General features: G+C 39.5%; 1 protein-coding gene across 1 annotated transcript in view; it reads left to right on the top strand.

Moving 5' to 3' along the window:
* Positions 1-20099, top strand: part of UBE2N (ubiquitin conjugating enzyme E2 N) — a 41704-nt gene extending 21605 nt beyond the window's left edge. The window contains exons 2-4 of the mRNA XM_069584186.1: positions 15143-15389; positions 15578-15718; positions 16499-20099. Coding sequence (XP_069440287.1) covers positions 15143-15389; positions 15578-15718; positions 16499-16539 — 429 coding nt within the window. The 3' untranslated portion in view covers positions 16540-20099. The remainder of the gene's footprint in view (positions 1-15142; positions 15390-15577; positions 15719-16498) is intronic.
* Positions 20100-24338: the final 4239 nt, after the last annotated feature.

Here is a 24338-nt window from a genome sequence, read left to right as displayed (position 1 = left end):
AGAAGAGTTAATTTTGCATGTGTTAGACAGTGCTAAACTATTTTTACAAATGCTAAACTGAAGTTTTATTCTGTAACCCAAAGTGTTTAGGATCTTGTGCTGCGTAACTTCACGGGGTGCCACTCCTGCCAGCTGAGTGGCATGTTCTTGGAGTTGTGCAGTGTGGCACAACTTGTTAAAGGATGCTTATTCGGGGGAGGCAGAACTCTTAATATCTGATTGTTTCCTCATTTATCACACACTGCATGCGCAGTGTGAAAAAAACTTAATTTTTCCTTTCTGGTGGTTTGGATCTCAGACAGAACTGTGCCAGGGAGACAGTTGGATTGAGAGGGCAAGCCTGGAGCAACTGCAGCTTGTTTTTGTTTGCCTCGCTGAAAATTTCAGCTGCTCTCCCTCCATCTGTCATCTTGTCTGTTAATATCAACAGAGGCCTTTCCTGTTAGTGGAGTCCTCAAGCTTTTAGCACCTGAATTTTCCTGGGATTGCCATGTTTGAAACTCGAAGTAACTAGTAATCAAGGAAAAGGATTGAATAGATGATGTATAGTAGTTGTAGAGGTGTAGCTTCTAGCTGGTAGGCCAGCCAGGAGAAGTGCCTGTTTGTGTCATTTGGTTTCCAAAGAATGTTTACTATCTATGAAGCAACCAGGAAAGCGCCATGCAGTGACGTAATAAGTGAAAAAGTGTAAACGCATTTACCCGTTTCTAAGGACTTTTGTCTTTATCAGAACAAATATGTGCTGGAATGTTAGCCAGATTTTGGTTATTAGGAGTATGGCAATTTTAAGATTTCTTTCTTTTTTTTCTTTTAATGAGCAGGTGAAATAATCTTGGGGGGAAAGCAGGTACCATGAGCAACAAATTTCTTCCTTATTTAGATATTTAAGCATTGGCATAGATGCTGGGCATATAATACTATATGCATAATATCCCTTTTCTCAACAGGAAAGATGAAATGATGAAATATTGTGTATTGAACAGTGATTACAAGGTTAAAGAATATTACAGAAGGGGACTTTCCAGTAGAAGGAAGCATACAGCAGTAAGATTTAACCGTCTCAATAATAAAATGTTCAGCCAAGTTTAGTGCTAGAGAGAACCTTTGAGATGTCTAAGGGACCACGTTTTAGTAGGTGGAGGAGGTAAATGAATTTGTATGGTTTTATACAATTAGAACTGGAATTAAATTCAGATTCTTAGCTCTAAAGTTTTTTCCCTAGTAGGCACACTAGGCTGTCTAGTTGAAGTTAGCTGTCTAATGTAAAGTTAGCTCCCTCTTTAAAGGCCCTTAAACTTGGTAGTTCTTTGATAAAGAGATTAGCCAGCTTCATTGCTCTCCTCCTCTGACCCCGCTTAATTCACAGAGATAGCTGCTGCTTAACCTCTTCATCCCCCCCAGGCCATTAGCTTTTAACCTCCACTTTCTTTTCTAATTTAGACTTTATTTTTAGCAAGCAGTGAAAGCCAGCTTTGGCTGTTTTAATCCGCAGTAGTATTTACTGGGTTATGATATATCTAACACAGTTTTCAGGACCGCCAGAGGGAGAGGCAGCTAGGAACACGGCTGGGACTCAGCGTCACTGACTTCACTGTGGACACTGCATGCATCGCACACTGCGGTGTGATTGCTGATGCTCCACTTGGCTGTCTATGGGTAACTCCTGCTGTCCATTCCAGAAGGCATCCTTATTTCGTATCTTTAGTTTCTAAAGCACAGGTTTTGAATGAGCCTAGGTCTCACATGCTGGATTGCAAGAGAGTTAGGAAATAAGACTAAAGCTTCTGTTGAGGCAGGTGAGGATCTATGAAGGTTGGGGAGTGTAATCTCCAAATACATGGGTGTTCTAGCTGTTGGGTAAAGGAATGACATTGCTGTCGGGTAAAGGAATGAAAAAGGTCTGCTGTGAATCTCCTTTTGCCTTATGGTGCCAGGCAGGCCTATGTGTGACCATAGATAAGTTTTTTTTTTTTTTCCCCCTATAACAGTTACTTCAAATTTTTGCATTCTTCTCAAGCTCTCAATCTGAACATTGCACTAAGGAGGAGGAGGGGAAGGTCTGACACAAATGGGGAATTTTTTATCATTGCTTAATAGTGGACCAATTTATAGATACATGGCTAAGCTTACACATACAGGCCTTGAAATGAATTTCCAACTTCAAACAATGAGTTAAAGCTTGAAGTAAGAAACCCATAGTCTAGATCATTTTTAACTTAGCTGAATTTTTTAAAATGTTACAAGTTCACTGGTTTTTGCTGGTGTACCATCGCTTATAATTAGTGTTCACCATACAGGAACAGGCAATCAAAAATTTCCCCTATTCCTGTTCAGGATGAATTCAGAAGACACCCTTACATGTCTCCTCACAGAATCTTAAATATGCGAGTCTTCTTTTTTGTTTGCATAAGTTTATTAACGGTGCCTTAAGTACCTTGGTACAATGGCAGTCCCAGTGATTGGAAGTTTTACTGTTTTTCAGTCCTCCCTTCATTCAGAGTTCTAAGATACTATTCCGAAGACAGAATTCATTAAGACAGTTACGTTATTCAAATCATTAAAGGCTTATTTTCATTTTTTGTGCTACAGTCAGTTCAGGCCATGAAGTTTTATGGCATCCATCAAACAAGAAATCAGGAGAAATGGAGAAATAGCTTCTGCGAGTCTACTCATGTCTAATTACAGTGCTGGGTATTCAAAGGACATTTTTACCACCAAGAATTTCATGAGTGTTATATGAAGGAGTAGTTGATACTGTCTTTAACTGTGATGTCAATATTTACAAATCTTATGGAAAAAACGAAGGAAAAAAAAGATGGAGATGTAAAGTTTCCAGAAAACATGTAAAGTGTCTTTAGAAATAGCCGAGAAAAAATATGCCCTGATGTAGTCCTGTTGTCCATACAGTGTCTCTAACTCAAACCTTTACCTGCTTCAAGACCTTGACATTCTAACTCTAAAATGCATCTTTAAAAGACTGACTTCTGTGTATATTTTATGAAATTTTAAGTCAAGAACAGTGTATGCTTTACACTCATGTTGAAATAAATTCCTGGGGTGGGAGGGGGCAACGGACTCTCTTACTCAGAGTTAGTTGATACAGTAATACTATGAGCAAAATAAGGAATTAATACATTTGTTAGTAAGTTTGTATTTCAGAGTCATAAGAACATTTCAGAGCACAATGATCTGTGCAATATGAGAGAGAAAATGGCTTACCATAGAACAGATAGTTTGAGGTCAAAATTATGTATGCCTCTCCCTCTCCAAGGGGTCTTCCCACCCCAGGGATCAAACCCAGTCTCCCACACTGCAGGCGGATTCTTTACCAGCTGAGTCACCAGGGAAGCCCGAGAATACTGGAGTGGGTAGCCTATCTCTTCTCCAGCGCATCTTCCCAACCTAGGAATTGAACCGGGGTCTCCTGTCTTGCAGGCGGATTCTTTACCAACTGAGCTATCAGGGAAGCCAGAATTAAATACGCCAATTTTTAAATCAAATATCGCTTATTTTTCCTACCTTATTTGTTTTAATAAGACTACATACTTTTTCAGTTGACAGTCCCAAAAGGAAAATAAAGGTGACATGGTTTAATTTTCCTTTTCCATGAAGCACTTCTACATGACCATGAAACCTTTCCTTAACTTCTGTGCTATTTTATCATCATGGCAAACATTTGAGATTTACTGTTGTTATACTGTAATGGTTACTCTTTTCCTTTTTAAATTTTACTTTGGCTGTTCCAGGTCTTAGTTGCAGAGAGGGAAATCTTTGTTGCTGTGTGCATGATCAAACAGAGATCTGATCTGAGCAGAGATCTCAGATCTGCATGATGTGAGCAGAGATCGAACCCCAGGACCCCCACTTTGGGAGCTCAGAGTCTTTTAGCCACTGGACCACCAGGGAAGTCCCTGTTAAGTGGTCACTCTTAGTTCATCATTTTCCTCATGTGTGGAATGGGTCTGAGGATTAAATGAGTTAATGATACATTTCAAACATCAGTATTTGACCTAGTTTGTTTTATTACTTGAACTTTTATATGCTCTGTGAATCAGGGACTTTGCTTGATAATTGAGTAGAGTCCCTGACCTTATGGAATTCACTGACTAGCGATGGGGGAGTATAACAAACAGACTGCAGCGTGTCCTCATGCATTTAGTGGGGCAGAAGAGCTGGGGGACAGCAGACAAGGAAGTCAAGGAATTCAGCCTAACACTTTTCTTTGTTGGATGCACAGTTTGTTAGTAAGAATTTTCAGATTTTTGTCCACTGTCAGTGATTGGAATAAATCGTACATGCCATTCCTGGGGTGGAAGTTACTAACACAGCAGGTATGGTAATCCTTCTCATCAGCTCTGTGTGGAACCTGAGTGTGCCTGCTTTTATTCCTGGAAGAAACCTGTGTTTAGCACTTAAAACTACCATTTGCTAGCTGGAATGCCCATCTTCAAATAGTGTAGGGTCCAACAAGTTAACCAAATGATTGTGCTAGTTATAATAAGAGGAGTGGAGATAATTAATGCACAGGAAACTGGGAGTACAGGGCAGATGCTTCCAGACTAATTCAGACCTGAGGAATAAGTTGATCAGATATACTTAGCCTTTGAAAAGTCCTTCTTTGGCTCCTAAGTCTCCATTCCTTTTCACTGAACTTAACACGAAAATCTCAATCTGGTCTTGGGTAGAGGAGAAAAATTAAAACAGATTTCTTGTGCAACTCATCCCATCCTATCTCTTGGGTATTACTCCAAGTAGAATAGGTATTACTTTCCTAACACTTACTTAGCAGTCTGATGGGAAATAAAGTTTTTCAACAAAGTGTGATACCTTGGTCTAAGATCTAAGATTTAGTCCTTAGTATCCAGAGCCTTTGAAACAGTAACCTCCATTTTTCCTTTTCTGAATATATCACCTAAAAATAAGTATGTGGGAGTAGAAAAAGGGAGAAAAAGGAGGAAGAGGAGGGTGTGCCTTGAGAATCATCATTCTCATCTAAGTTTAGAATAAGCCATTTTTAAAAAACGATGAGTTAGGATAACATGATTAAATTTTATGATCATCAGATTTTTCATTTACCAAGGAAAAGGAATTGAAAGTAGATTATGTCTTATACCCACTAGGGGGTAGTGTGAGCCATAAAAATTAAAATTATTTCTCACTGATTAACCTGTTTCGTCATGAATTTGCCTTGTTTGAATCAATTTTTCTCCATGCAGTGTTTTTTAATTGCTGTAAGTCATCATTTTCAAATACAGTCTTATGACTGTAACAAACAGTAACACATTCCTGTCTCTAGTGATCTAGATGTTGTGACTTTACTCTTTTTTGTGTTTTTGTTGTTGTTGTCTGTACCCTCTGGCTTGTGGGATCCTAGTTCCCTGAGCAGGGATTGAACCTCTGCCCTTTGGAGTAAAAGCACCCAGTGTTAACCACTGCAGCACCAAGGAATTACCCTGACATGACTTGTTTGTGAAGAATTTTCTGAGCGGAAAATAGGGCTTCCCTAGTGGCTTAGATGCTAAAGAATCCACCTGCAATGTGGGAGACCTGGGTTTGATCCCTGGGTTGGGAAGATCCCCTGGAGGAGGGCATGGGAACCCACTCCAGTATTCTTGCCTGGAGAATTTAGGATCCTGGAGGGCTGCAGTCCATGAGGTCATGAAGAGTCAGACATGACTGATCGACTGAGCGCACACAGGGATACTTTAAAGTTTCTCTACCAAATTTTACTCACTATAGGAAGTAAAGTAAGTTATTCTTTATGACCTGTAAGTAAAATTATTATATAACAGGATTGTCTTCTGTTTCACTGTCCTGTATGGTAGCTACTAGCTTCATGCGTAGATTGTAGTTGAAAGGTGGCTAGTTCAAATTGATATGTGCTCTAAGTATAAACCACACACTGGGTTTTGAAGACTAAGTATGAAAAAAGATTATAAACTATGTCAGTAAGTTTTACATTGGTTATATGTTGAAATGCTATTTTGACTATATTGGGTGAAATAAAACATTAAAATTAATTTTATGTTTTTCTTTTTACCACATTACTCTTTAATGTGGCTACTAGAAAATTTTAAATTACACGTGTGGCTCATATTGTAGTTCTTGTCAACAGCACTGCTGTGGAGAAAAGCATTCACTGACCCGTTTTTATCATGATGTAGCTCTACCTGGCATGATTTGTAAGGAAGGAATACAATGAGGAAGTTGAGCACAACTTTGGTTTTGTTCCTAAGGCAGCTAGAATACGTATGGTCACTTCTGTAATGAGACATATGTGTTTCTAAAATTTATTGTGTTAATAAGCAAAATCACATGGTAGAAATCATAGGGCTCATGGATAAAATGTTAGGAGCATAATACTCAAAAAACATTGGTTATGTTTTTTAAATGCCCACTTAAATGTCAAGGGTGAACTTGCAGATGCCCTCAAGTAATTTACAGTTGTGTTTATAATGAAAAATTGATCTTTGCTTTATTGATAATCTCCCCAAAGAATTCCCTATTACTATTTTAAAGTCATTTAAAGATATAGTGACAGGTTGCAGTAGACAGAGTAGGCATCATTGAGGCATTTCTCATTTTATGACTTACGATAAGAAATTGATGAGTTATTTAGTATGCTTAGATCTTAGATGAGTTAAAAGATTCACAATTGCAGTTTTGTGTTTCAGAGAATATTCTAAATGGGGAAAAATCTAATTGCTGTAGGTATAACATGTTGGGGGTTTATTTGCGAAGTGTGTTAGTCTCTCAGTTGTGTTGGACTCTTTGCAACCTGTGGACTGTAGCCTGCCAAGTTCCTCTGTCCATGGAATTCTCCAGGCCAGAATACTAGAGTGGGTAGCTATTACCTTCTCCAGGGAATCTTCCCAATCCAGGGATCGAACCCAGGTCTCTTGCATTGCAGGCAGATTCTTTACCAGCTGAGCCACCAGGGACGTGTACACACATAATTATTGAATCTAAAAACAGGAGAAGTCCTAATTAATGGAGTTTAGTGTTATTATTTACAGTGGTGTCGTTCTGGGATTAGCTCTTTGAGTCCCAATAGAGCTATTGATAATCAGATCAATTTGATGTTATTTAATTCCTTTGAAAGTATTTGTAGCATGAACTGCTGTGTGCCTTCGGTAAAATAAGATATTTTCCTTGAGACCTAATCTTGTTGCCACTTAAATTCATATTCTGCTTTTATGTACTTCCTTTTCTATTTTTTAGTAACCAGTTTTCTAAACATAGTCTACGTGACTGTCTATTTTGCGTGGATTTTCTAAACATAGTCTACATTACTTCCTATGTTGCATGGTCTAACTTGAGTTATACTTGAGATTCAGTCCCAGGATTGCTTTTGAACAGATAGGATCACAAAATGCAACTAAAAGTTACTCGGTTTTCTTTAAGAATGAATACTGTTATTTAATAAATCTTGAGACTTGTTTCTTTGCTCTGTTCTTACCCTGTGTTATTTTTGAGTTGGTTATGTGCAGACTGGCCTTCTTACGTGACTTCATTTGTCAAGTCGTTTTACAGTGTAACCTCATAGCAGTTCTACATGAGAGGTAATGGTAACTATATAGCTAGCTGAGGAAGCTGAAGCTCAGAGCAGTGTAAATTTCTGCAGGAGTGTAGTTAAGTGAGGCAGTAATAATTCGAACCTATTGTTTCTAAGACTTGAATACTTCGCTGTCTTTCTGCCAAAGGATAGTATAAAACTAGGATGTGTCTCAAGTTAACTGTGTGTGAGTAGTAGCAGAAGGATTTTAGTTCCTACCCAGTTTTTGCCCTTTTAGGGAAAAAAAATCGACAGTTTCTGTTGGGGGGGAGAGTTGTTGCATTTGGTTTGGGTTTTATTCTTTTTTTCCTCCTATAATTTATGCTGTGGGTTTGGGAAATCAGTGCTGTGTAGTCAAATAATTATGCACGGGTATTCATTATATCAAAATCTATCAGAACTTGAGAGCACATTAAAAACTGTTTCAAAAAGTTTTGCATACCCAAGAGCTTATTCTAGAATGTGTTCTGATTAAATCTGATACATGATCAGGTCACATGATACATTTAATATGTATGTTCTTAAGAAAGAGTGTCTGATTTTGAGGGTGAACTGAAGATGAGGAAGTGAAGCTCCATCTGCCTGTGATAATTGTACTGAGTGATTTTAAACCTATTTTCAGATGTGATCTTGGAGGCTTTTCTGGCAGCTTTTTATAGCTTTGAATAGAGCTGCTACTATTTTGTGTAACCAGGGAGTGGTGTTTTGGGACTCTTGGACCCCAGCTTTTTTCCCCCAGCCTCTCTCTTCTAAAAATATGAGGAATTGGGATAAAACAAAAGGAAGATGGAGGTGAGGAGTCAAAATTCAAGGAATTTTACCATCCACTTTTCTCATTCCTTTACGCCTAATATTCATCCTAATAGCTTTACTTTTTCTCCTAAAAGTGAAGACCCGACTCCTGTTCTAGTTACATTTTGGAAGACTTCCTAAGATGGGAGGCTTCTTTATTGCCTTTTGAGATTTTTAATGCTCCAAAAATGTTTGACTTTGTTTGAATCTAAAGAATATTTTGCTGAAAGTAGTTTATAGCATTTCAGTTTTTTATTTGCCCTGGCATTGGAATGCTTAAAATCAAGCAGGCTAGTCTTGAAGTATTACTCTAAATGGCTGTGAGTTTTGGAAAAGAATTTGATTTTATACCTGCATCTTATGACTATTTCAGTATATAACTGTACTAACAGAGAAATCTTTTCTAGTATATGCATTACAGGCTGTAGAATGAAGTAGGTAAGGTGTGTAATTTTTCTTAAGTGAAAGCAGTATAGTATTCTCATTCGTTGTTTTTCATATCTAGAAGCTTAAATACTGCAGTGTTCTAAGCCTTTTTGCCTACACGTACATATTCAAAATGTTGAAAATGTATTGTGCACTCAGTTGCTCAGTCATGTCTGACTTTCTGCGACCCTGTGGATTGTAGCTGGCCAGGCTCTTATGTCCATGCGATTCTGCAGGCAAGGCTACTGAAGCCATTCCCTTCTCCAGGGGATCTTCCCAACCCAGGGACTGAACTCTGCGTCTCCTCCATTGGCAGGTAGATTCTTTACCACTGAACAACCAGGAAAGCGCTGAAAATGTACTGCTAATGCATAATTGACTGGAGATACATCAGTACATTTTTAGAGGGTGATACAATTAACATTACCATGGGAAGTTGTTAGAGCTTAAACTTGATCAAGAGTTCATTATACAACTTCTGGTTGTTGTTATCATTCACATTTTGTTCTGTTAGGTTTTTGTTCCAACCTTGTGTATATATTATAAACATAAAATTTTCAAAAATGATGCATCACAAAATTTTGAGTAAAGAGTTTTCTAGTGAATTTTATGTAGATGGTTCTCTTGTCAGCCTAGTGACATGTATGCTAATGTCTCAGAAGATGATCGGTCTTCAGAATATAGTTCTGATTAAGATGATACGAATATTAGACCAACAAAAAGAAAACCTTAGTGATTGATTCTGATACAGAAAGTGAAAATGAAACTCACATCGCTGGAGTGAGCACTTTTGCTTATATAGAAGAGTGGACTGAAGGAATTTCATGAAAACTATAAGACTTTTCAGCTGTGTCAGTTGTAACTATTGAATGTAATAACCTGCATACTGTTAGTGAAATTATTAATTTTCGGTCAGCCAAGAGAAAAATCACCAGTCACGGGCATTAGTTTCTGCAAAAATCCCCTGGTCAATAATGAGCTAATATATAAAACTATACATACTATTGTCAGTTTGTGTATTGAATATTAACATTTTTCTGACTAAATATTTATAAATATAGATTATTTCTCCTTGTACCTCAGTGGATTCTTTTTCTTGTGTGCATCCTGCTTTGAATAAAAACTGCTTTAATGTTAAAGATGAAATTTCTGATGGTTTACTCCTTGTTCTTTGTATCATTAAATAGATTCATAATTCAGCAAGTGTTACAGAACATCTATAGTACTGCGCACTGTTCCAAAGCTGAGGATTCAGCAGTAAATGCAACAAACACAAATCCCCCCCTTCTGAACAAAATAAGAGAGATATAGTACGTTTAGAGCCCTAGAGATAAACTGTGTAGGGGGTGAGAAGGAGCAGGGCTAGAGGGAGAGTGTGGGGTAGGGTGGAAAGGTGTTTGCATATTCACTTATGGAGGCTTCACTGAGAAAGCACATCTGAATGGAGATCTTCAGGGTCTTTTACAGTGAGTCAGTTCTACCCATCAGGTGGCTAAAGTATTGGAGTTTCAGCTTCAGCATCAATCCTTCCAATGAATATTTGGGACTGATGTCCTTTAGGATGGACGGGTTGGATCTCCAGGCAGTCCAAGGGACTCTCAGGAGTCTTCTCCAACACCACAGTTCAAAAGCATCAATTCTTCGGCACTCAGCTTTCTTTGTAGTTCAATTCTCACATCTATACATGACTACTGGAAAAGCCATAGCCTTGATTAGATGGACCTTTATTGACAAAGTAATGTCTCTGCTTTTTAATATGCTGTCTAGGTTGGTCATAACTTTCCTTCCAAGGAGTAAGTGTCTTTTAATTTCATGGCTGCAGTCACCATCTGCAGTGATTTTGGAGCCCCCCAAAATAAAGTCAGCTACTGTTTCCCCATCTATTTGCCATGAAGTGATGGGACCGGATGCCATGATCTTAGTTTTCTGAATGTTGAGCTTTAAGCCAACTTTTTCACTCTCCTCTTTCACTTTCATCAAGAGGCTCTTTAGTTCTTTGCTTTCTGCCATAAGGGTGGTGTCATCTGCATATCTGAGGTTATTGATATTTCACCCGGCAATCTTGATTCCAGCTTGTACTTCATCCAGCCCAGCGCATCTCATGATGTGCTCTGCATATAAGTAAAATAAGCAGGGTAACAATATACAGCCTTGACGTACTCCTTTTCCTATTTGGAACCAGTCTGTTGTTCCATGTCCAGTTTTAACTGTTGCTTCCTGACCTGCATACAGATTTCTGAAGAGGCAGGTCAGGTGGCCTGGTATTCCCATCTCTCAGAATTTTCCACAGTTTGTTGTGATCCACACAGTCAAAGGCTTTGGCATAGTCAATAAAGCAGAAATAGATGTTTTTCTGGAACTCTCTTGCTTTTTGGATAATCCAGCAGATGTTGGCAATTATCTCTGGTTCCTCTGCCTTTCCTAAAACCAGCTTGAACATCTGGAAGTTCATGGTTCAAGGACTGTTGAAGCCTGGCTTGGAGAATTATGAGCATTACTTTACTAGCGTGTGAGATGAGTGCAACTGTATGGTAGTTTGAGCATTCTTTGGCATTGCCTTTCTTTGGGATTGGAATGAAAACTGACCTTTTCCAGTCCTGTGGCCACTGGTGCGTTTTCCAAATTTTGTGGCATATTGAGTGCAGCACTTTCACAGTATCATCTTTTAGGATTTGAAATAGCTCAACTGGAATTCCATCGACTCCACTAGCTTTTGTTTGTAGTGATGCTTCCTAAGGCCCACTTGACTTCACATTCCAAGATGTCTGGCTGTAGGTGAGTGATCACACCATTGTGATTATCTGGGTCATGAAATAGTTCTTCTGTGTATTCTTGCCACCTCTTCTTAATATCTTCTGCTTCTGTTAGGTTCATACCATTTGTGTCCTTTGTTGTGCCCATCTTTGCATGAAATGTTCCCTTGGTATCTCTAATTTTCTTGAAGAGATCTCTAGTCTTTCCCATTCTTTTGTTTTCCTCTGTTTCTTTGCACTGATCGCTGAGGAAGGCTCTCTTACCTCTGCTTGCTATTCTTTGGAACTCTGCATTCAAATGGGTATATGTTTCCTTTTCTCCTTTGCTTTTCGCTTTTCTTCTTTTCACAGGTATATGTAAGGCCTCCTCAGACAGCCATTTTGCTTTTTTGCATTTATTTTTCTTGGGGATGGTCTTGATCTGTCTCCTGTACAATGTCATGAACTTCCATCCATAGTTCATCAGGCACTCTGTGTATCAGATCTAATCCCTTGAATCTGTTTCTCACTTCCACTGTATAATCATAAGGGATTTGATTTAGGTCATACCTGAATGGTCTAGCAGTTTTCCCTACTTTCTTCAATTTAAGTCTGAATTTGACAATAAGGAGTTTATGATCTGAGCCACAGCCAGCTCCTGGTCTTGTTTTTAGTGACTGTATAGAGCTTCTCTATCTTTGGCTGCAAAGAATATAATCAATCTGATGTCGGTATTGACCATCTGGTGATGTCCATGTGTAGAGTCTTTTCTTGTGTTGTTGGAAGAGGGTGTTTGCTATGACCAGTGAGTTCTCTTGGCAAAACTCTATTAGCTTTTGCCCTGCTTCATTCTGTACTCTAAGACCAAATTTGCCTGTTACTCCAGGTGTTTCTTGACTTCCTACTTTTGCATTCCAGTCCCCTATAATGAAAAGGACATCTTTATTGGGTGTTAGTTGTAGAAAGTCTTGTAGGTCTTCATAGAACCGTTTAACTTCAGCTTCGTTAGCATTACTGGTCATGGCATAGACTTGGATTACCGTGATATTGAATGGTTTGCCTTGGAAACAAACAGAGATCATTCTGTTGTTTTTGAGATTGCATCCAAGTAGTGGATTTTGGACTCTTTCATTCCCTGTGAGGGCTACTCCATTTCTTCCAAGGGATTCTTGCCCATAGTAGTAGATATAAAGGTCTGAGTTAAATTCACCCATTCCAGTCCATTTTAGTTGGCTGATTGCTAGAATGTCGATGGTCACTCTTGCCATCTCCTGTTTGACCACTTCCAATTGGCCTTGATTCATGGACCTGACATTCCAGGTTCCTATGCACTATTGCTCTTAACAGCCTCGGACTTGGCTTCTGTCACCGGTCACATCCACAGCTGGGTGATGTTTTTGCCTTGGCTGCATCCCTTCTTTCTTTCTGGAGTTATTTCTCCACTGATCTCCAGAACCATATTGGACACCTACCGACCTGGGGAGTTCATCTTTCAGTGTCCTGCTATCTTTTTGCCTTTCCATTCTGTTCATGGGTTTCTCAAGGCAAGAATACTGAAGTGGTTTGCCATTCCACTTAGGGGAAAAAGAATGCAAAGCTCCTGAAGGAGGAGTATGCATGACAGGTTGAAGACGCACAAAGCAGCTAGCCCTTCTTTAACAAAGCAGATGAGGAAGGGCGGTGAGGGTTGGGAAGCATAGCTGAAGATGACTAAGAGGTAGGTGGAATAAATGCATTCTTTTTGGGTGGAGGTTATAAAGACTTGGATTTTTAAAAGGTCTGTGGAATACAAACTAGGTAGGGGCTGGGGGACTCAAGATCGGAAGCAGACAGAATAAGTTAGCTGGCTGTTGCAGCCTGCTGGGTAAGAAATGGTGGTGGCTTGGGTCAGAAGTCTAGCAGTGGAGTGATGATCAGAAGTATAGCAGTGTCCAGTCATGGGCAGATTCTGAAGTTTAAGGCAAAGGATTTCTGATCAGATTGGATGGGTGAGGTATGAAGGAATTGGATCAGTTGGAAGGATGGATTTCTGAATGACTCAAGGAATGCTCTGAGGAGGAACAGGTTAAGGGTGGGGAAGGTCATGCTAAGTTTGGGATGGTTACTAGAGATTCAAGAGTAGCTGTCGAGCACAGGGTTATGAATAGGGGCATGATTCAGGGAGAAATCTCTGCAGAATATGCATTTGGGGAGGCTTCATACATGGAGTGGATTGATTATTTAAATTCATCAGACTAGATGAGATCACTGTAGAGTGTGTAGGCAGAGTAGAAGACCTCAGACAGAGCCCTGGTGCCCTTCTATAGTGAGTGTTGGCATGAGGTTGATACCATGCATCTAGGCAGAAAGCCAGGAGAGAGTGGCTGCAGGAGCTGGATAAAGTCTTGCAAGGAGAGCACAAACCAGCTGGGTAAGATGGTGCTTTTAAGTCAGTTAAGATGAAGGTTCAGTGTTAGCCATTTGCTTTAACCATGTGGGACTCATCGATGACCTCAACAAGCAAGCTGGCAGCTAAAGCCTGCTTCGAGAGAGGTGTTCAAGACCAGAGCAGAGGAGGGAGGTTGGAGACATGCAAGTTTAGATGACTTTCAAACAGGAGTAAAGCAGTGGGGCAGCAGCGAGGGTGGGGGGCATTGACTCAAGTCAGGGTCATTTCCTTCCCCCTCTTTTTTTTTTTTTTTTGAGAAGTTACAGTAGCTTTGTACAGTATGGAGAAAATCCAATAGAGGGGAAACAGTGATTCAAGAGAGGAAGGCAATGCTAGAACAATGTCCTTGAGGAGGTGAGGAGATAAGATCTAAAGGAGAGATTGGAGTTAGTCCAGAGTGACAGTCCTTTCAGCCTTAGTAACGGAAGAAAAGGTGCAGAGCACCTGGGCCCACAGATGCAGGTTGATGTGCAGATGCGACAGTGAGAACTTCAGGAGGGGTTTCTGATTTCTCCTGTAGTACAAAACAGAGTTGTCAGCCAAAAGTGAAGATGTGGATGGAGATATTGGAGGTTGACAGGAGAAAGAATGTTCAGTCAATTAGGAGAGGGAGAAAGACAGAAAAGAGAACTAATGATATTGTTGGGGGAGCAGTAAGGGTCCATTTGAGGTTGGTTCATTTTTTATTTTAGAGACTAATCAGCTTGGAGACCAGCCGATCTCCAGCCCTGTTTAAGTGCCTCGTCACTTGTACTTCCTTTGTTCCATTAGGTTTTTCAGAGGGGAGATTTTCAGTGACTTTAAAAACTAGTTCTGCTTTTTAAACAGCTTGGTTTTGGTTAAGTTTAAACAGAGCAGGTTACCTTACTTACGTAGTAATCCTATTGTTCTCTTTTTTTCCCCTTTTCTTTCCCATGGGTATAAGATCAATTTCATTAGTCTGATCCTATTCTCCGCATATTTGTAGACATTTGTAGCTGCAGTTGTACATGATGTCATCAGTATTTGCTGGCGGTTGCTTGCAGCTGCTTATGATGATTTATGTTGTTTTCTTTGAACTTTACATTTTATAAGGTAAATAGAAACCCTTTGAGAGATTGGAGAGGTTCTTTTATATCCAATTCCAAGAAGTAAATTTCTCTAATTTTTATTTTGGTGTTGAGCAAAATGGTACTTGTTTCACAAATGTGTTATGTTTTTCTGTTGCAGGAAACCCAGCGTTTGCTGGCAGAACCAGTTCCCGGCATTAAAGCAGAACCAGATGAGAGCAACGCCCGTTATTTTCATGTGGTCATTGCCGGCCCTCAGGATTCCCCCTTTGAGGGAGGGACTTTTAAACTTGAACTATTCCTTCCAGAAGAATACCCAATGGCAGCCCCTAAAGTACGTTTCATGACCAAAATTTATCATCCTAATGTAGACAAGTTGGGAAGAATATGTTTAGATATTTTGAAAGGTAAGTGTTATCTTTATCATCATATGCTGTTAAGATTTTTTCCTTTTTTCTCGTAAACATTCCGTTTTGAGAATCTGAATATTATAATCTTACCTTATGTGAAGACTGCAGAAGTATGGGAGGGAACCACAGCCGCTCTGGGGCTGTTGTTTTCATGCATGGTCATTCTGGGCCTGTTGCCTTTGTAGATAAGTGGTCCCCAGCTCTGCAGATCCGCACAGTTCTGCTATCGATCCAGGCGTTGTTAAGTGCTCCCAATCCAGACGATCCATTAGCAAATGACGTAGCGGAGCAGTGGAAGACCAATGAAGCCCAAGCCATAGAAACAGGTACTTACTGTTCATTCTCCTCATACCACTTCCACTTTAAGAACAACCTGTACCACAGTTTTTTTGAGGGGGGCGGGGGGGTTGTGTCTTGCTCTGCTTGAGGGGTCTTAGGTCCCAGTTCAGAGATCAAACCCAGGCCATGGCAGTAAAAGTGTCAAGTCCTAACTGCTGAACTGCCAGGGAAGTCCTGTGTATCACCTTTTCAAAAACTTTTAGTTTTAACCAGAAAAAGAAAAGATTCGTTAAAAGGAGAAGATCAGATCTCTCTTAATAGTATGTAAATAACCTCTTAACAAAAGATTTTCAGGTTCCATCTTATGGTCCACTACATGACTCCCAGGTCTACACGCGATTTAACGAATGTCTGAGTGCCTGCCATTCATTTAGCAATGTGTAAAGATAATGGAAGACCTTGAAACTTCCTTGAGCTGTTTTTGCAATCTGTTTGATTAAATTAAACTATGTGTCCGTTTATAGTTAGAGAGTTTGAAAGCAATAAGCTTCTTGCTACAAATTTTAACAGTTAACCAGGAGCATCATATGAGAAAGGAAGGAGACAACTCTTTTCATCCTTTAGAATTTTGTAGAACTTTTGAATTCCATTGTAATGTTTTGGTACAGTCTTTTTGCCCTGACCTAGATTATAGAAAATGACATGAATTTAAGAAATTATAGCATGCTGTTTTCATAATTAACTGAATTCTGTTTGTTTACTTTGTATAGAATTTGGAAAGGAACATATTGAACTTAAGTAATAATCACGTTTGTTTTTGTCCACAGCTAGAGCATGGACTAGGCTATATGCCATGAATAATATTTAAATCGATTCGATCGTCAAGTGTGCATCACTTCTCCTGTTCTGCCAAGACTTCTTCCTTTTTTGTTTGCATTTAATGGACACAGTCTTAGAAACATTACAGAATAAAAACCCAGACATCTTCAATCCTTTGGTGATTAAATGCACATTAGCAAATCTATGTCTTGTCCTGATTCACTGTTGTAAAGCATGAGCAGAGGCTAGAAGTATCATCTGGATTGTTGCGAAACGTTTAAAAGCAGTGGCCCCTCTCTGCTTTTATTCATTTCCCCCATCATGGTTTAAGTATAAAGCACTGTGAATGAAGGTAGTTGTCAGGGTTAGCTGCAGGGGTGTGGGTGTTTTTCTTTATTTTATTATTATTATTATTTTTTTTTGGTGGGGGGGGAAGGTAGTTTTATTTTAATTTTATGGGCTCCTTTCCCCCTTTTTATGGTGATCTAATTGCATTGGTTAAAAGCAGCTAACCAGTTCTTTAGAATATGCTCTCTAGCCAAGTCTAACTTTATTTAGACGCTGTAGATGGACAAGCTTGATTGTTCGAACCAAAATGGGAACATTAAACAGACATCACAGCCCTCACTAATAACATTGTGACCTTGCTGTCAAGTGTAGAATCCTCCCTTCAAGAAAAAGCTTGTGACCATTTTGTATGGCTTGTCTGGAAACTCCTGTAAATCTTATGTTTTAGTAAAATATTTTTTGTTATTCTACTTTGCCTTTGTACAGTTTCTTTTACTGGGTTTATTTCATTTTCCCAATGTGACAATCGTTTTTAAAAATTAAAACTGATGGAACATTCTATTTTGTTCTTCACCATCTGACAAGTTGAATGATGAGAGGTAGATTTTGCCAATCTCTTTTCACTGATGCAGATTTGTGTTAAGATATATCACTGAATGAAGTATTTATAAGCTGGCCCTGAGCATGCCTAAAACATCAGTATGTGACATTTTTTTTTTTACCTCCTAGAAATTTGAAATAAATGTGTGTGTGTCGTCTGATTGGTTAGGCGATCATCGGTGTCTTGCCACAGTGTTTGGAAATCACTGTTCAGGAGAGTCACAGCACAGCCACCCCAGTGACTGACTTTGTGTGGGGCTTCTACTTGTGCCACAGTTGTGTCTGGCATTTGGGTTATGACCTTGCTCTTAGTTCTTGTCTCAAAACTTCATGTGTGACCACTGTTATTAGAAAACAGCAATCTCGTAATCATTTGGGGTTTGCTGAGGCATTTATCAGCAGACCTGCTGAGCAGATCTCAAGCAGTCAGCTTGCATAAGCATCATCAGAAAGGTTTCTTCCTTAGAGGGCATCAGATCCTCAGTTAATGATCCTTACTGTCATCCCTGTAATATTTGGTGCGGGAGCTCCTTTTATTCTTTAATTTGATAATCTGCAATTATCTGCATTGACAGAGTTCTTCCCCACCACAAAGCTGTTCTTTCCCACCTTTCCATATCTAATGCCTAAGTCTTGTTATTTTAAGACATTAATGTAGTCAGTCATAAATAAGTATGTAAATGTTAACCTGTGGGTTGGAACCTTTGTCTCTTGCAGTTTAAGGTAATGGATATTGTAGCCGATCTGAATTTTCCCCACTCTTATTCTCATACCTTCTGGAGTTTCTTCAGAATGTGGTGTATTTTATTGTGCTCCTATGTAAGATGAAGAATATCTATTAAAATTACATTTTCAACATACAAAAGTTTTTGATGACTGGTAACTGGTATCCTTCAATAAATGTGTTGCTTGGAAACAAATATTAGTTTAATTCAGAGTAAAATTGTTCATAACCAAATATAAATTTAAAAGCTTAACAGCAGTTGTCATTTGTAACAATTGTTGATCTCTTTAGAGGTTGTCTTACAACTAAGGGAACTGAATCTCATACTGGCGCCAAAATGAGTGAACACTCAAGCAGTTAAATAGAGATTAGTTTTATTTATTGCAGGTGGCATTGCTCAGTGATAGCTAGTATGACATAGTGGTTTATAAGTTATAAAATTCCAGATTTAAACCTATTGATCCACAAAAATGTATCTAAAATAGGACTCTGATGTCTACTGAGTTTTCGAGTTATAGAAGTACAAATATGTGAATTCCTAATTTCACGGCAACATGGTTTTTTCCTTTGTAATTTTGATAAGAGCCCTCATGGTTTTGATAATACTTGCTTCCCCAACCAGTGGGATGAAACCGGAGCCAGTGTGCTGGCTGGGCTTTCTTAGACTTAAAGGGCTCTGGGAGAGGCCAGGAGAGAGTGTGAAAGCTGGTGGCAGTGTCTGGCTTTGGGGCCTGTTCTCTTTGGCCCACACGGCATGGTTGGTCAAAACATTTTGAGTTCAATGCTGACATTTTAGAAAAATTGGGAGAGTTGCATGAGAATCTATAATTCTGGTAACTTCAATGATCTAAAGTTCTGACAACAGGAAGACGTGACCTGCCTTATGCAAGGCACCTGCTGGGAGGAGCTGGGTAGTCGCCTTCCTAAGATGAGCTTGTCATTCTTCTACTAAGTGATTCTCAGGCCGGTTAGAATCCCCTCCCAGCCCACCTGCTCCTCTCTGTAATCCTTTTCCCTGGTAAGCCTTTGACTTTGTAACTGCTTAGCTTATGGATGCACTAGTGTTTATCAGGGGTGATGAGGTGAATGGGACTGGCACAGGATGTTCCCTCGTGGACCTCATCTAATGAGGGACGCGGGTGGGGCACATGGACAGAGAACAGTGGCAGCTCTGATGGAGAGGGGAAGTACGCACTTGGGAGAGACTGCTCTTCTGGATTCAGTACCTCCAGGCAGGGGACCAGCTTGTGCAGAGCCCTGGGAGAGGAGAAGAATCTGAGTATTTTGATAAATGGCTTCTTGAACATCAGCTGCCCATTCAAAAGCTTTTCTGAAATCTGGAGGGGTTGATAGGAACCTTTTGTTTTTCATGTGATTTTTAAATTTTGTCATCTCCTTTGCTGTGATTTACTTCCATGCTAGTTAGTGTTGGTCTGCTCAGAAGCTGCCTAATGAGATCTTAGATTTGAGATATATATAACTTAAACCATGCTGTAGACCAAGAACATACTTTAATACAAAATTTCAGAAGCGTTTAAAAATAAACACTATACCTAAAAAAGCCATAGGTGCTATGGTTTAGCACTAGTAAAGGAGAGTATGGGGTGGGAAATCCTGTAAAACATTAACACAGTTTTGGAACTAAATGGTATGGGAATAGTAGGAATTGGCTACTTAACTCTAGCCACATCAACTTTTTGTTAGTTGCAGTTGCAAAGGTTTAAAAATACAGCCTTATCTACAAAAGCTGGCCAAAAGAAAAAGGTAAAATGCCATGATTATAGGGCAGCTAATTCAACAATCTATTTTAAAAAATGTAATTTCATTGGAATAATGTATTTTGGGACTGGGGGCAACATTTCATTTAACCGTGCAGCATGCGCTTAGTTTAAGAAATTATATTGGGGGTTATTTTTAAATGACTTAATGATCACAAAAACAAAACATGTTGAATGTAATAACTTGGAATATTAAGAATAAAAATCTGTACACCACCACCCAGACTGATGATACTTTGTTTCCTTAACTATATCTTCCACCCCCTGCATTAATTTCCATTTTTTTTTATCATTGAGGTCGGAAATCAGGAGGATTTGTTCCAAGAGTTGGTTTTGCTACATCTTTATGTTACAAATTGGACAAGTTCCCCATTGGCTGCAAAACTGGATTTGGACTAAAATTTTCCTTGTTAAGTATAGAACTCAACCTGAAGAGTCTGGGTCCTTCCTCCTCCTGGCAATTCATCTTTGCTCCCGTTAGCTGATTTAATTTTATATGTGCCAGTTGTAGCATTTCAAGTGTATGAATGCAGACTTGCTAATAACCAAGCTGAGCATCTGTGGACTTTATGTAGTTTCTGATTGGAGAAGCATACGGTAAGTGCCTGGATATTTAGACCTTACTGTCTCTTGTAGCAGAGCAACAACTGAATCCCATGATCTTAGTTTATTTCATGGTGCTCTTTAATGAGCTTTAACATTATCTGCTAATCACTTTTACCTATGGGACAAAAAAGCTTTAGAAATATGAGAGACTTGATAGGTAGCTCAGGTTCCCTATTGTAGAATAACTAGCGCATTTCCATTTTATATATTCCTGATCCATACTCACCCACCATGTGACTTATTGAAATAAATAGTTCATGATCTAGATTGTGGTTGTCTCTCAGTCACGTCTAACTCTTTGCGGCCCTGTGGACCCCAGGCATGCCAGGCTTCCCTGTCCCTCGCTATCTCCCGTAGTCTGCTCAAACTCATGTCCATTGAGTCGATGATGCCATCCAACCATCTCATAAAAATGGAACACTTCATGAACTTGCGTGTCATTAGTAAATTCCAGTAGCTCTCTAAGTTTCATTATAGTCTAGTAAGTTCACCAAGTATACTGGTTTATGTTCTAAGAGTAGACTACTCAAGAAGACTTGCTTAGATCTGTCAGGCAGCTTAGACGTGATAGGTTGGTTGCACCAGATTTCAAGTTGGTGCTCTTTTCCTTATATTTTGGCAGGAAGTATTAGAACTGTGAGTAACCAAAGGAGTAGGACCAAATGGTTGCAATCCGTGTTTTTCATTCTGAAGCAGTAAATATTTTGGGCTTTCCAGGCCATGGGTCTGTCTCAGTTACTCAGCTCTGCCAGTGTGGTGAGAAGACAGTTATAAACAAATGGGCATGCTGTTCTCTGTTCTGACAAAACTTTAGTTTTCATGTCAGAGTATTTTTTCCCCAACTACTGAAAATGTGAAAAGCATTCCAAGTTTGTGGAATATACAAAAACAGGCTGGGGTCTCCATTTGTCTTGTAGGAGAAGGAAATGGCAACCCACTCCAGTATTCTTGCTTCTTGCCTGGAAAATTCCATGGACAGAGGAGCCTGGCGAGCTAGTCCATAGGGTCACAAAGTCAGACACAACCAAGCACGCGGGCACCAGGCTGAGTTAACCCCTACCTACTTGACAGTGACTGATTACTTGCTCTTGTGTTATAAGCAAGATATGTCTCCCCCTCCCCTTTTAAAAAGTGATGTGTGCACGTTAAGTTGCTTCAGTCGTGTCCAGCTCTTTGTGACCCCATAGACCATAGCCCGCCAGGCTCCTCTGTCCATAGGATTCTCCAGGCAAGAATACTGGGTGGGTTACCAGGGGATCTTCCCAACCTGGGGAGTGATCCTGCATATCTTAGGTCTCCTGCATTGGCAGGCAGGTTCTTCACCACCAGCTCCATCTGGGAAGCCTTTTAAAAGTGATACGTTAACTGTCACTCCAGTAACAGGAATGATGTGTGCAGGTTTCATTTTTCTGCTTTGACATTAATGTACTTTGACAAGTTATACAGATTGGGCATTTATCGAGCCCTGATTTTTTCATTTGTGATATATTTTCATGCCAAATTTCTCAATGTTCATAGGAATGAACATTGAACTCAGAATGTTCAAAATTATACAGGATTTGATTTTTAAAATCTGTACAGGCTTCTTTAAAAGTGACCTTTAACAGGAAATTCTGTGTGGTGTTTTTCAATTAGCAATTACTGAAAGGAACTCCATCTCTGGCAGCACATTTCTTTGCTATCTATCAAATAGATGACTAACAACCCCACCCAATTTGTACATTTAAGTTGATGTGAGTTTTATAAATAATGCAGTACACACCTTTGACCATATTTTGATTGTGCAACTTGAAGCATTTTTGTTGACTAGGTTCCCAGAAGTAGGTGAGTTATATGCGTTTTTTAAAAAATTTTTGGCTGTGTCAGGCCTTTGTTGATACACAGACTTTCTAATTGGGGAGAGCATGGGCCATCATTGTGGTGGCTTTTCATGTTGCTGAGCAGTCTTTATGGCACGTGGGCTTCAGAAGTTGCAGCCCCCAAGGCTCTAAAGCACTGGCTCAGTGACTATACGTGCACTTAGCTGCTTCATGGCATGTGGGGAACTTCCTGGATCAGGGATCAAACCTGTGTCTCCTGCACTGGCAGGTGGATTCTTCACCACTGAGCCACCAGGGAGGCCTGCATTTAAAAATTTAATAGTGGTACTACATTGCCATACACAGTTTATTCTGGCATCTTTAACCTGAATACCATTTTTATGTCTGTATAATATTCCACCATGTGGACACATTCCTAGTTAACCATCATGCCTTTGGGCCTGGGCATTTTATTTCCATGCCTCACCAGTTTGGTTCCCTTACCTTGGTAGGTACATTTGTGTCTGCATTCCTAGAGATGAGATTCCTGGTGTAGTAACTTGATCAAAAGGTATGTTTAATTACACATACCTCTTGTTTTACAGTAATAGCCAAATAAAGTATTTCACGGACTAGGGAATGAATTTGAGTAAAAATTGAGAAAAGCAGGAAGATTTACAGTACTATGCCTGCACTAGTATTTAGAACCAGATAACGTGATGTCCAGAGGGTAGTACTCCACATATTGGGAAGAGTAACTTTTCGGATCATAATCAGTTGAAATCACATCAAAGCAGACAAACATAAGACTGTTTCTGAGTAGATTAGGGTCTTTGCCATAATGCAGTGCCAAGATAGCACTTGGGGCCTTCCCATCGTACTGCTCGAATTTAGCCAAGGGAACTAGTCAAGTAAAAGTGGAAGTTGCTCAGTTGTGTCTGACTCTTTGTGAACCCATGGACTCTACAGACTGTGGAATTACAAAATACTGGAGTGGGCTGCCTTTCCCTTCTCCAGGGGATCTTGCCGGCTCAGGGATCAAACCCAGGTCTCCCACGTTATAGGCGGACTCTTCACCAGTTGAGCCACAAGGGAATTTAGTCAGGAAGGTACTAAAAGTAAGGAGAGGAGCAGCACCAGGGATGAGGTCACTTTTCAACCTGAGTTTTGTCCTACAGTTCCATATAAAATGTATAAAAGTATTTGATGGGGAATCACATTTTCAAATAAGGATTTTGTTTTTGAAAATGGTACATGTCTTAAAAAATAGAGCTTACATCTTCAAGGACATTTTCTGATGTATAAATAACTCATTTCTGTGCCTCACTAGAATATAAGCTCCTTGAGGGTAGAAACTTTTCTATGCTGTTGCACTAATGCTGGGCATAAAGCAAATGCTGACCATTGTGTAGCTAACGGTGAATGCTGCATTAAGAATTTATGAAACAAGGGACTGTACTGGATGGAAACTTCATTTGAGGACAATCAGCTACAACATTCCAGCTGTAACATATCTGTCACAGATCATACTTTAATAAACTCAACTAACTAGTTCTATGTAAGAGATCTATAGAAGATTCTTGTATTCCAATGTGAAGACATTAGAAAATGCCAGCCTTTTTCTTTTCTTCCAATTTAACAATCTTAATCCAAACCAAATGAGATCTGAGTAGAACTTTTATGTGAGGATTCTAAAGTTCATCTTACGTAAACAATTATTTTGGGTAAATGGCCTCACCCGTCACCTTTTTAAATAGCTGTAATAATTAACGTGACCATAGTGTAGAAAGTATCTGCAACATAGTACACCAAAGTACTCAGGATAAGCCAAGCCCCTTGAAAATTAACACATAAGAGTGGAGAGTAAGGGCAACACCTTACCGGTGAGCCCTTCCTTTTACGTTAGTTAATTCCACTAGTAAGAATCATAAAAAGCAAGTGTATAAATAAACGACTAACAGAAAATTATATGGCCATCAATGGGAAGACAGCGAGTAAAGCTGTTACTGTGCAACGCCAGACAAGTTTTCACTTTGACAGTGCTAAGCTGTGC

This window comes from Ovis canadensis, chromosome 3 (genome assembly GCF_042477335.2).
Source record: "Ovis canadensis isolate MfBH-ARS-UI-01 breed Bighorn chromosome 3, ARS-UI_OviCan_v2, whole genome shotgun sequence".
Lineage (NCBI taxonomy): Eukaryota > Metazoa > Chordata > Mammalia > Artiodactyla > Bovidae > Ovis > Ovis canadensis.
Note: the sequence above shows the minus strand (reverse complement) of the source record. Positions and strands in the feature narration are given on the sequence as shown.